General features: G+C 43.9%; 1 protein-coding gene across 1 annotated transcript in view; it reads left to right on the top strand.

Annotated features, from left to right (window-relative positions):
• Positions 1-13,036, top strand: part of ireb2 (iron-responsive element binding protein 2) — a 59,959-nt gene that overhangs the window by 40,446 nt on the left and 6,477 nt on the right. Inside the window, exons 17-21 of the mRNA XM_063070939.1 lie at positions 831-935; positions 3,873-4,015; positions 7,659-7,806; positions 7,905-8,027; positions 8,114-8,299. Coding sequence (XP_062927009.1) covers positions 831-935; positions 3,873-4,015; positions 7,659-7,806; positions 7,905-8,027; positions 8,114-8,299 — 705 coding nt within the window. The remainder of the gene's footprint in view (positions 1-830; positions 936-3,872; positions 4,016-7,658; positions 7,807-7,904; positions 8,028-8,113; positions 8,300-13,036) is intronic.

Raw genomic sequence — 13,036 nt, 5'->3', positions numbered from 1 at the left:
TTCTATTTCTATTCCTATTCCTACCATACCTGCCCTGGTGTAAATATAATAGGGGTTGAGGGGTCATACAGAGGACCCATGCCAACCAGAACATTTTGCATACTGCCATATTTTTGATGCAGAAGACTACACTTCCCATGACTGCAGCAATGAACTATTCGTTAAATATTAAACAATAGTTTTGAGGGGAAGGGGAAATTTAAAACAGACCTGAGGGCCAACCTCTTCATGCAGAGGTCGGTGCATAAATGGAATGGGCTGCCAGAGAAAGTACTTGTAGCACATACAATAACAACAGTTAACAGACATATGGATAAATACATGGATAGAAGGATATGGGCTAAACACAGACAAATGTCACAGACTAGCTGAGGTGGGCACCTTGGTTGGCATGGACGACTGAGGACAAAAGGCCTGCTGTCATGCTGTATGACTGTCATTTACTGATAGCCGGTGCAAGAGACGTGTGGTAAAAGCAAAATTTTGTCAATGTCAAAACAACAAATGTGATTTTCTGTCACAAACTATGATGTAAGAAATGTACCCGGATGAAAGATGAGGTGCTATTATTTGAGCTAATGTTGGACATCATTGGAGCAATGTAGGAAGTCAAAGACAGATCAAAATGGGAGGTGGAGAGAGAAAATTGAAGCACAGGAGCTCAAGGTTGCAGGCTGGAAGTGTCCTACAAAAGAGTCACTTCATATCGCATCATTCAACTCCCCTCTAATCAGATAATAAGAAATCACAAGTAACTTTTTTATTGCTTTATACTTAAAGGAATCTGAACATGTCAGTAGTATTCAGCAGTATCTTCTTTTCCTTCCTAGAAAGGAAACAGTCGCTGGAATGCCTTGGAAGCTCCAGAGTCACTTCTCTATCCTTGGGATTCAAAGTCAACTTATATCAGATGTCCTTCATTTTTTGATAAACTTGTAAGTAATATCTTTTTAATAATCAGGAATGCTGTCCCTTTATTTGCCTCTCTATCCATCCTCATTCTGATACTCTTGATCTTGAGACTTAGCAGTGGTTGCAGTATTTTATTAAATGAGCAGGGTGCTGCAGAAGTGCAAAATGGTTCAGACCAACAAGTAGTACAAATCTGTCCGAATAACCCTTTGGGGAGGGAAAATTATGGAATCACAACCATCGACTTCCTCCCCATTACGGGAAATACTTGAAGAATTAAGTGCACGATGGCCATTTGGGTGGATTTTTAAGATGTATATAGGTGGAGATGGTAAAGGACAGCAATGAGTGGGAAACAGACACAAGTAACTGCAGATACAGAATCTGCCACAACAGCGGGTCCAGCAGCATCTGTGAGAGGCATGGATGGTCATCGTTGTGACAAGGTGAGCAGCAAAGACTTAGCAAATCCTGGCTTCATCTGTGGAAGAGTTTCACCATGCTCTCTGCACAAGGAGCTTTATGCCAGCTTTTGTTTCCTTTTCAGAGAATTGTGGCTTGGTAATTGAGAGCTTTCACTGTGAACCCAAACAACTTAAAACTTAAGTCTGTGTCAGGCCATAGCTGAAGTAGAATTTCATCACTGACTGGAAAATAGCTGCAGTGTGTTGTGCCCAGCTAACGGAGTTCAGTTCCATTAACTACAGCCGTCGCCGTTTTGCTCAAATGATGAGGATTAGATTCTCCCATTCTCCTCCTACATGAATTTATGCATTCAGTTTTTGCCCAGTGAAATATAGAAAAGGATAGCTGGAAAATTTACACTCAATATATTCTGTATTTTTTTTACAATTGAACAAATATCTGTCCTTCTGTTCCAGAATATTAGATAGTGATTTAGTAGCTAACTTGAAACCATCCTTTAATAGAGTGTAATGAACCAGCTGAATTTTTTTTCATTTAACAATGATGTTGGTGATTTTAGACTGTAGCATGGTGTAGTTAGATTGCTAGAATCATATTGCAAATGTCACCAGTCAAAATATTTAGATCAACTCACACAAAATGCTGGAGGAATTCAGCTGGTCAGGTAGCATCTATGAAAATGAATAAACATTAACATTTCGGTCCAGGACGCTTTATCAGGACTGGGAAGAAAGGGGGAGAATGCCAGAATAAAAAGGTGGGAGTAAGGGAAGGAGAACAAGCTAGAAGGTTGTAGGGGAAGTCAGGTGGGTGCTAAAGGTGAAGAGTTGGAGAAGAAGGAATCTGAAAGGAGAGGAGAGTGGGTGATGGGAGAAAGGGAAGAAGGAGAGGAACCAACCAAGTGAAGATGATAGGCAGGTGAGGAGAAGAGTAAGAGGCCAAGGTGGGGAATAGAAGAAAAGGGAAGGAGAGGCGAAAAGAAAGAGAGAAAAAATTACCGGAAGGAGAAATTGATGTTCATGTCATCAGATTGGAGGCTACTCAGATGGAATATAAGCTGTTGCTCCTCCAACCTAAGAGTGGCAAAAGAGGAAGTCATGGACTGACTTGCAGAGCTGCTATGGGGATAGGAATAAAAATGGTTGGCCACTGGAAATTACGCTTTTGGCGGATGAAGCATAGTGTTCGACAAAGCAGTTGCCCAATTTGCGTTGGGTCTCCCCAATATAGAGGAGGCCGCACCTGGAGCACCGAATACAATAGACTACCCCAACAGATTCACAGGTGAAGTGTTGCCTCATCTGGAAGGAATGTTTGGGCTTCTGAATGGAGGTGAGGGAGGAGGTGTGGCATTGCTTGCAGGGAAATGTACCATGAGGGAGGTTAGTAGGGTGGGATGAATGGTCAAGGGAGTCACGAAGGGAGCAATCCCTGCGGAAAGCGGAGAGGTGGAGAATGGGCGAGAGTAGGGAGTAAAGATAATTTTGGTGGTAGGGTCCCTTTGAAGACGGCGGAACTTGTGAAGAATGATGTGTTGGATGCAGAGGCTCATGGGGTGGTAGGTAAGGAACTCTATCCCTGTTAAGGTGTTCGGAAAATGGGGTCAGTGTGGATGTCTGGGAAATGGAGGCAATGCGGGTGAAGGCAGCTTCAATGGCGGAAAGGAAGGCCCAATCCTGGGAACATATGTGGTAGAGACGAACTGAGAAAGGGGGACATCATTTTTACAGAAGATAGGTTGTGAGGAAGTATAGCCATGGGAATCGATAGGTTTAGGAAATGTACTGGTAGATAACTTGTCTCCAAAGGTGGAGACTGACAGATTGAAAGAGGGGAGAGAGGTCCATTTCTGAATGAACCAAGTGAGTTTAAGGGCAGGGTGAAAGTTGGAGGCAAAGTTAATGAAATTGATCAGTTCAGTGTGTGTCCATGAAGCAGCATCAATATAGCGAAGGTTTGGAACATGGACTGTGTGATATAGACAATGAAAAGGGAGGAATAGCTGGGGCCCATGCGAGTGCCCATGCCTAGCTCTTGAGTTTGGAGAAAGCGGGAGGAGCCAAAGGAGAAAATGCTGAGAGTGAGGACCAGTTCTGCCTGATGGAGGAGGGGACCTGGCTGGGTCTTTTGTAAAGAAAGAAGTGAAGAGCTTTGAGACCTCCTTGATGGGAGAATAGAAGTGTACAGGGACTGGACAACCATGGCGACAATGATTTGGTCAAGGCCAAAGAATTGTAAGTTGTTGAGATTGAGAGCATGTGAAACGTCGGGATGTGGATGGGAAGGGACAGGACCAAGCGGGATAGAATGGAGTTGAGGTATTTAGATCTGTTGGTGGCTGAAATCATTTCCTATTCTGTTTTTGCCCCAGCCTCTCGCTTTTATCCCCTATTTGGAAGCCGGTGGACACATACTGGTCTTAGAAATGTTATAGTATAAAAATAAAATGCAATCTTTACTGTAATTGTGAATGTGGTCACAATCATTTATGTGTTGTCTTCATTTCAATTCATCTTTCCTTTTTCTTTCTTTAGACCAAAGAGCCCGGCTGCCCTCAGTCCATTGAAAACGCCCATGTCTTGCTACACCTGGGAGACTCTGTTACCACTGACCACATCTCCCCAGCTGGCAGTATAGCCCGTAACAGTGCTGCAGCTAGATATCTGACCTCCAGGGGGTAAGTTTGGGCCAGCATTTTCACTCTATTACTGTTCATTACGGTGTTTAAAGTGAGAGTGTTGGATCTCTTACTAAAGGTATACAAACTAAATAAACCAATTCAATTGAATTGATTTAAAAAGAAAATAACTTGATTATAAAAATCTGAAATAGAACAAAGTGCTCTTTAGAACAACAGCTTCTAATTTTCCAAATCAAATTTTGGTTCAAAAAACAGGCCACTCTATTCTCTTCAAAAATAATGTTGTTGATACAATGTCATTGTTAGAAATGTTAGCAGGAGTTGAAGATTTTGTCAGCCATAGGTTGGAATCTTTTCGGAACTTCCTTGTCTGAGAGGTTGTTTGAAGCAGTGACTTTCAGTGATATACTGAAACCTGCATTCATGTGGACAAGTGGCTCCGACAACGCTTAGAAACATAGAAAATAGGTGCAGGAGTAGGCCATTCGGCCCTTCAAGCCTGCACCGCCATTCAGTATGATCATGGCTGATCATCCAACTCAGAACCCTGTACCAGCCTTCCTTCCATACCTCCTGATCCCTTTAGCCACAAGGGCCATATCTAACTCCCTCTTAAATATAGCCAAGAACTGGCCTCAACTGTTTCCTGTGGCAGAGAATTCCACAGATTCACCACTCTCTGCGTGAAGAAGTTTTTCCTAATCTCGGTCCTAAAAGGTTTCCCCTTTATCTTCAAACTGTGAACCCTCGTTCTGGACTTCCCCAACATCGGGAACAATCTTCCTGCATCTAGCCTGTCCAATCCCATTAGGATTTTATGTTTCAATAAGATCCCCCCTCAATCTTCTAAATTCCAATGAGTATAAGCCTAGTTGATTCAGTCTTTCATCATATGAAAGTCCTGCCATCCCAGGAATCAATCTGGTGAACCTTCTTTGTACTCCCTCTATGGCAAGGATGTCTTTCCTTAGATTAGGGGACCAAAACTGCACACAATACTCCAGGTGTGGTCTCATCAAGGCCTTGTACAACTGCAGTAGTACCTCCCTGCTCCTGTACTTGAATCCTCTTGCTATGAATGCCAGCATACCAGTCGCCTTTTTCACCGTCTGCTGTACCTGCATGCCCACTTTCAATGACTGGTGTATAATGACACCCAGGTCTCGTTGCACCTCCCCTTTTCCTAATCGGCCACCATTCAGATAATAATCTGTTTTCCTATTTTTGCCACCAAAGTGGATAACCTCACATTTATCCACATTAAAATGCATCTGTCATGAATTTGTCCACTCACCTAAACTATCCAAGTCACCCTGCATCCTCTTAGCATCCTCCTCACAGCTAACACTGCCGCCCAGCTTCGTGTCATCCGCAAACTTGGAGATGCTGCGTTTAATTCCCTCATCTAAGTCATTAATACATATGGTAAACAACTGGGGTCCCAGCACTGAGCCTTGCGGTACCCCACTAGTCACTGCCTGCCATTCTGAAAAGGTCCCGTTTATTCCCACTATTTGCTTCCTGTCTGCCAACCAATTCTCTATCCACATCAATGCCTTACCCCCAATACCGTGTGCTTTAAGTTTGCACACTAATCTCCTGTGTGGGACCTTGTCAAAAGCCTTTTGAAGATCTAAATATACCACATACACTGGTTCTCCCCCATCCACTCTACTAGTTACATCCTCAAAAAATTCTATGAGGTTCGTCAAACATGATTTTCCTTTCACAAATCCATGCTGACTTTGTCCAATGATTTCACTGCTTTCCAAATGTGCTGTTATCACATCTTTGATAACTGACTCTAGCATTTTCCCCACCACCGATGTTAGGCTAACCGGTCTATAATTCCCCAGTTTCTCTCTCCCTCCTTTTTTAAAAAGTGGGGTTACATTAGCCACCCTCCAATCCTCAGGAACTAGTCCAGAATCTAAAGAGTTTTGAAAAATTATCACTAATGCATCCACTATTTCTTGGGCTACTTCCTTAAGCACTCTGAGATGCAGACCATCTGGCCCTGGGGATTTATCTGCCTTTGATCCCTTCAAGTTACCTAACACCACTTCCCTACTAACATGTATTTCCCTCAGTTCCTCCATCTCACTGGACCCTCTGTCCCCTACTATTTCCGGAAGATTATTTATGTCCTCCTTAGTGAAGACAGAACCAAAGTAGTTATTCAATTGGTCTGCCATGTCCTTGTTCCCCATAATCAATTCACCTGTTTCTGTCTGTAGGGGACCTACATTTGTCTTAACGAATCTTCTTCTTTTCACATATCTATAAAAGCTTTTACAGTCAGTTTTTATGTTCCCTGCCAGTTTTCTCTCATAATCTTTTTTCCCCTTCCTAATTAAGCCCTTTGTTCTCCTCTGCTGGACTCTGAATTTCTCCCAGTCCTCAGGTGTGCCACTTTTTCTGGCTAATTTGTATGCTTCTTCTTTGGAATTGATACTATCCCTAATTTCCCTTGTCAGCCACGGGTGCACTACCTTCCTTGATTTATTCTTTTGCCAAACTGGGGATGAACAATTATTGTAGTGCATCCATGCGATCTTTAGATGCTTGCCATTGTATATCCACCGTCAACCCTTTAAGTGTCATTTGCCAGTCTATCTTAGCTAATTCACGTCTCATACCTTCAAAGTTACCCTTCTTTAAGTTCAGAACCTTTGTTTCTGAATTAACTATGTCACTCTCCATCTTAATGAAGAATTCCACCATATTATGGTCACTCTTACCCAAGGGGCCTCTCACGACAAGATTGCCAATTAACCTTCCTCATTGCTCAATACCCAGTCTAGAATAGCCTGCTCTCTAGTTGGTTCCTTGACATGTTGGTCCAAAAAAACCATCCTGCATACATTCCAAGAAATCCTCTTCCTCAGCACCCTTACCAATTTGGTTCACCCAATCTATATGTAGATTGAAGTCACCCATTATAACTGCTGTTCCTTTATTGCACACATTTCTAATTTCCTGTTTAATACCATCATCAACCTCACTACTACTGTTAGGTGGCCTGTACACAACTCCCACCAGCGTTTTCTGCCCCTTAGTGTTATGCAGCTCTACCCATATCGATTCCACATCCTCCCGGCTAATGTCCTTACTTTCTATTGCGTTAATCTCCTCTCTAACCAGCAATGCTACCCCACCTCCTTTTCATTCATGTCTATCCCTCCTGAATATTGAATATCCCTGAATGTTGAGCTCCCATCCTTGGTCACCCTGGAGCCATGTCTCTGTGATCCCAACTATATCATATTCATTAATAACAATCTGCACTTTTAATTCATCCACCTTGTTACGAATGCTCCTTGCATTGACACACAAAGCTTTCAGGCTCGCTTTTACTACACTCTTAGCCCTTATATAATTATGTTGAAAAGTGGCCCTTTTTGATTTTTGCCCTGGATTTGCTGGCCTGCCACTTTTACTTAGTGACTCTTTACGACCAGCAAGGATACACTGTGTTAAATTGGGACTTTCTGTGCTAAGTCCCATTTGCAATGCAGCTCATTAATTTATTCCTGTGCCGTTCACTTTGGGTTGGATTAAATATTATACCAATCCTTATCTCTCTTTGTGAATTCAGTTAAAACAATAACCCAGTTTTCAAAGAGAAATTGAGAAAATCATCAATAATTTGTATGTAAATTCTTATTTTTACCTTCAGCCTCACTCCCCGTGAGTTTAATTCTTACGGAGCCCGAAGGGGTAACGATGCTGTGATGACCCGAGGGACCTTTGCCAATATTAGGCTCCTGAACAAATTTATTGGCAAAACTGCACCTAAAACATTACACATACCCTCTGGTCAAACAGTAAGTACTTGGGATCATTTATACTTTAACAGAAGAATAAAATGGTTTGCATATTTCTCTTTATGCTTATGCTGTATTCTTTTATTTTACCTTTGCAGCTCGATGTGTTTGATGCAGCAGAGCGATACCAGAGGGAAGGATTTTCATTAATCATCTTAGCTGGGAAAAAATATGGCTTGGGTAGTTCGAGGGATTGGGCTGCCAAAGGACCATATTTGCTGGTACAGTTCCTTTCTGTTGACTTTATAAGAATCACCATTAACTTCTGCTTTAATTTGCTACTCTAATCCTCTTGTATCCTCTGCAGGGCGTGAAAGCTATTCTAGCTGAGAGCTATGAGAAAATGCACAAGAATCACTTGATTGGAATGGGTGTCATTCCCCTTCAGTTTCTTCCAGATGAAAATGTAGATAAGCTAGGACTCACCGGAAAGGAGCGGTATACGATAATAATTCCTGAAGATTTGTCTCCAGGAATAACAGTGGATATAACGGTATGTGCAGAACTTTTAGTGTAGATTACAGATGTGCGCCGCTTAACATCCATTCGGATAATGTCCAATTGCATATATGTCCGTAGATTGGAGAACGTGATGTAACGGATGTAACCAATCCGTTGCGTGTATCGCACGTCTCTTGAGTGTCGTAGTGTTATCTCTCTGTTTAATTTTCTTTCGAAAATATTACCGTAAGGTGCATCATGGCTTCCAAATGCAGCAAAACCACTCCTAGTGATAGCAGCAGCAAGAGGCAAAGGAAAAGTATTGACTTGGAAGTGAAACAAAAGGTTATTAAACAATATGAAGTTGGAAAACCAGTGAATGCTATTGCTCGGGATTTAGGCATGTCACACTCGACAATCACGACAATCCTGAAAAACAAAGAAAAAATTCTCGAAGCTGTTAAAGGATCGGCTTCACTGAGAACTACAAGGCTCATGAAAATGTGAGAGGGACCTATATCGGATATAGAGAAATTGCTAATGACATAGATTTAGTCAATGCAGGTACACTACAGTATTCCGTATAGGTTTGCTAAGTATATAGTATGGTGTTCGTACAACGTACAAATCACATAACATCCGATTTCACAGAATGTATCGTGGACGTTAAGCGACGCATACCTGTACTTTTTAAGCATTGCATGCTGTCTTTGGTTGTGCAAGTATAAATCAGAACGGAAGACAGCTAAACCAAGGCAGCAACATCACAAATGGTGCTGGTGATATACGGTGAAGTTTTGCAAGTAGCTCACAAAACTTCGAGATATATTTTTGAACTATTATCACTGCAATCTGAAGCTTATAATTTCACATTAAGAAATGTACTTTTGAACAGTGTAAACAAACTAGTGATTTTGCAATCTCCTGGAGGACTTGGCAAACTTTACTCTTCAGAATGCAGATACGACACCTTCAAGCAAATGAAGTTCGTTCATCACCAGAAGAGAGGATGGAGGGGAGATCTTTAAGCCAGACATAAGCATCAGGGTGTGAAACTTCTCTACCCAGTATCTTGTGAGCTCATGTACAGTTGCTAAAAAACAATCTTTCCTCGAAAGGAAAGATTGATGTATCAGAGGAAAATGAGGGATTGCTATGTGCTCTGTTTCACTGGTACGTGGCTTACTCAAGACAAGCAATGCACCCCGAGTGTTCTCGATCTACTAGATGGATTGATGAAGACAAAGGGTAGGGGTCTGTGTTTCATGATAAGCTCTTAGTGTTGTTTAGACATAGTGGTCTTATGACACTCTTGTTCTCCTGACCTGGGACATCTAATGATTAAGTGCCATCATGTTACTTGCTGAGAGAGTTCTCCATGACGCTGACAGCAGTTTACATACACCTCAAAGGCAGATGTTAAGCAAACACTTTTACTGAGTATTGCATTTAGCAAATAAGTATGTCCCCACAAAATTATTCAGTTTTCCCCAACCAGAGGCCCTGGATGAACCAAGAGGTCCTCAGTCTGCTGAGGACCAGATCAGAGGCGTTCAGGTCTGGCGATCCACAAAAGTACAAGAGGTCCAGTTACATCCTTCAGAAAGGCATCGCACATGCAAAGTAGCAATTCCGGACTAAAACTGAATCACAGAAGGGTGCTAGACTGCTGTGGCAGGGCTTGAGTGCTATCACCTCCTACAAAATAAAACTAAGCAACGTATGTGACAACAAGGGTTTGCCCCCAGCTGAGCTCAATATCTTTTATTCTTCCTTTGACCGACAGAACATGGAGACACCTTCACGATCTCACAAAGACCCTATGATTTTATTCGCTGAGGCTGATGTGAGAGCATCCTCCAGGAGGATGAACTTATGGAAAGCATCTGCCCAATCAATGTACTTGGCTAAGTACTGACGACCAATGCTAATCAACTGGCTGGAGTGTTTGGCATCTGAGGTACCCACCTGCTTCAAGCAGGCTTGAATGATACTGGTGCCCAAGAACAATGTAGGGAACTGCCTCACTGACTACTGTTCAGTAGAACTTTAATCCACTGTGATGAAGGGCTTTTAGAGATTGGTGATGAAACATATCAACTCCTGCCTGAGGAGCGATTTGGATCCACTCCAATTTGCCTGCTGTCACAAGAGGTTAACAGCAGATACCATTTCATTGGCTGCTCACTCAGCCCTGGAACATCTGCACAGTGAAGGTCTGTACATCAGGATGCTGCTCATTGGCTATGGCTCTGCCTTCAGCACTATCAACCCCTCAAAACTAAATCAATAAGCTGCAAAACCTAGTTCTCAGTGTAGCCCCCCTGGCCAGCCTCAGGGTCGCTCGGTTCGCTATCGTCTAGGGAAACAGCCCTCGGCCCCACCAAACTGGGTAATTAGTTTGTGTGGATGCTGCGTGATGTACCACACTCCGCCCAAATAACAGACAATACACCAGATACGATTAAATGATTTACAGTTTATAGATATTACTGGAACTATATAATTAATAGAGAATAAAATATAAAAGGAGCCACACTTATGAAAGTTCAATCTCTTCGTGCACAAACAGTTGGAGCTCAGGACCCTCCTTCTTCACCCTGCGACCCCTCAGACCACCTCAACCAGCCGCCTGGGACCAACAACGGTGGTCGACCAGACGCTCCACACGAGTCCGTCTTCGTCTCCTCTCCTCGCCGAACACCCTGGACCTTGGACTCCTGCTCGGTGTCCAACCCTGTTAGTGGACTCACAGCACCTGGTCCATCCTCTGTCTCTCTCCCGCCTTCTCCCCAAAAAAACCTGCACATACACTAACTTACAGACACACAGAAAGCATAACATCCATCCCAATTGGTTTGTTCACCATCTTATCAGTAACATGATCCAAACAAACTGCTAGCAGGAGGACTTTCTCAGCAGTTAACAAAGAAGCCATTTTAATTAGACTATGCAGTAACATAAAATAAGAAACCCCTTACACCCTCCCCCCACCAAATAAAGTCATGTCCTCATAACTTCTAAATAACTCGCCAACCAGTCCTACAGACACAAAAACCCATCCAGATATACACAGTGACATTGCTCCCCAAACAGTACTACGGGCGCTACATAAGCCAACCTATCTGGGAGCTTCCTAATCCTCCGAGACCTCCATACCCTCTCACCTAAACCCTAAAGGCTCGGACACTACTAGGGATACCTCGGTTCTGCTTGCCAACTCCTCTCTCACTCAGGCCACCATTACAACTCGGAGCCCCCTGTCCCGTGTCCGGGGCCCTGCTTCTTTTCCTTCCTGGTCCTGCTGTAACCCAGACTGCCCACAGCTAGCCCTCGCCACTACACCTGACTCAGTGGGAGAAGGGCCAAAGGTCTCTTCCTCAATCATGGTAAAGTTAGTGAAAAGCAGCAGGTACCACATGTCCAGCACATCATCCTTCGAATCCGTATTCTTCCTCATTTCCTCAATCAGTAGCTGCTGTTTGAGTTTCTCCAAACTGAAGCATTTAGTCGGGGCTACCCCTTCAGCCTCCTGCAGTCGAGACGACGGCTTCTTCGGGGACTCCTTCAACTCTCGCCACAGCCTCAGCAGTTCTGACTCACGGTTCTTGGCCATCTCAATCTGGGACGCAGTTACCCCACCAGCTTCTTCCATCCTGACCTGAAAAGCAGCAGTTAAAGGGTGTTCAGCCTCCAGTTTTTTCTTCCTGATGACGTCTTCCAGGTCAACTTACAGTTTTTCCACTTCATTTAAACTCGCGATAGTCATCTTCAGGTTCCTTTCAAACATCTGCCTCCCTTTTCCGAGATCTGTCCTCCATTTCTTCACCTCCTCGGGAGTGTAGTCAAACTCCCCTCCCTGGGCTCTCGGTTTTCTGTTGGCCTTAGTCAGAACACTTCCTTGATCTTCCCCAACTTGTAAGTCTTCCGATCTTTTCTGAATCGATATGTTGAGTTTCTGGTGATCCCTTTGAAGGTGGGTCATTGTTTCGTCTCGCTGGATTAATTCATCAGTACATGACCACAGTGTCGGCTTGGAATTCTGTTTCTCCTTCTCCACGTTGACAAGCATGAATTCCAAGTCTGCAGTGGTCGTCCCACAAGTGCGGCACTCAGTCTCCGGCCGGCATTTCTGAGCACTCAGTTCAGCGGTGCAAATCCCATCTTCCCCCTCCCCCCGTGTCTGATTCAGATTGACGACCTGGGTTTCCATCCCAAGGTCCACCACCGTCTGTTCCAACACCAGGAAGTTCAACTGGTATGTCGGGTCATTTTTCTCACATTGCTCCAAACTCCTCTGGCCAGAAGCTCCTCCACATTTGACACTTCGCTTCTGTCGCCCGGGCTCAGCCACTTGCCTCGCCTTATAATCCCCCCAGGTGAATCCAAGCTCTAGGCGCTCATTCACATATGCCAAAACTCCACACATGCCAAAACTCCACACACCTTCACTTCCCCCATGGTCTTCCTCATGCCCTGCAGGAAGGCTACAGGGGCTCCGGATATGTCCTTTGGCATCTTTTCGGAGCAGAAGAATTGTAGGGAACTAAGAACGGCCGTCTTCTGCTTGTCAGCCGCACTCCTTGGGATCTAGCAACATCCACTCCTCAGATCCAGCACATTAAACCCACGTCACATAATCTGCACACACGCTGCCTATGCCTTCCACGGCGCCAGGGTCCAGTTGCCGCGATCTCTCTCTCATGGAGGTGTCTTCAGCAATCAACTCCCCTCCCTCGTGGTAGTTCGGAGCATCTACTAAGAGGGTCTCACCCTCAGCTACTTTCCC

The sequence above is a fragment of the Mobula hypostoma genome, chromosome 18, assembly GCF_963921235.1.
Source record: "Mobula hypostoma chromosome 18, sMobHyp1.1, whole genome shotgun sequence".
In the NCBI taxonomy this organism is placed as follows: Eukaryota; Metazoa; Chordata; class Chondrichthyes; order Myliobatiformes; family Myliobatidae; genus Mobula; species Mobula hypostoma.
Note: the sequence above shows the minus strand (reverse complement) of the source record. Positions and strands in the feature narration are given on the sequence as shown.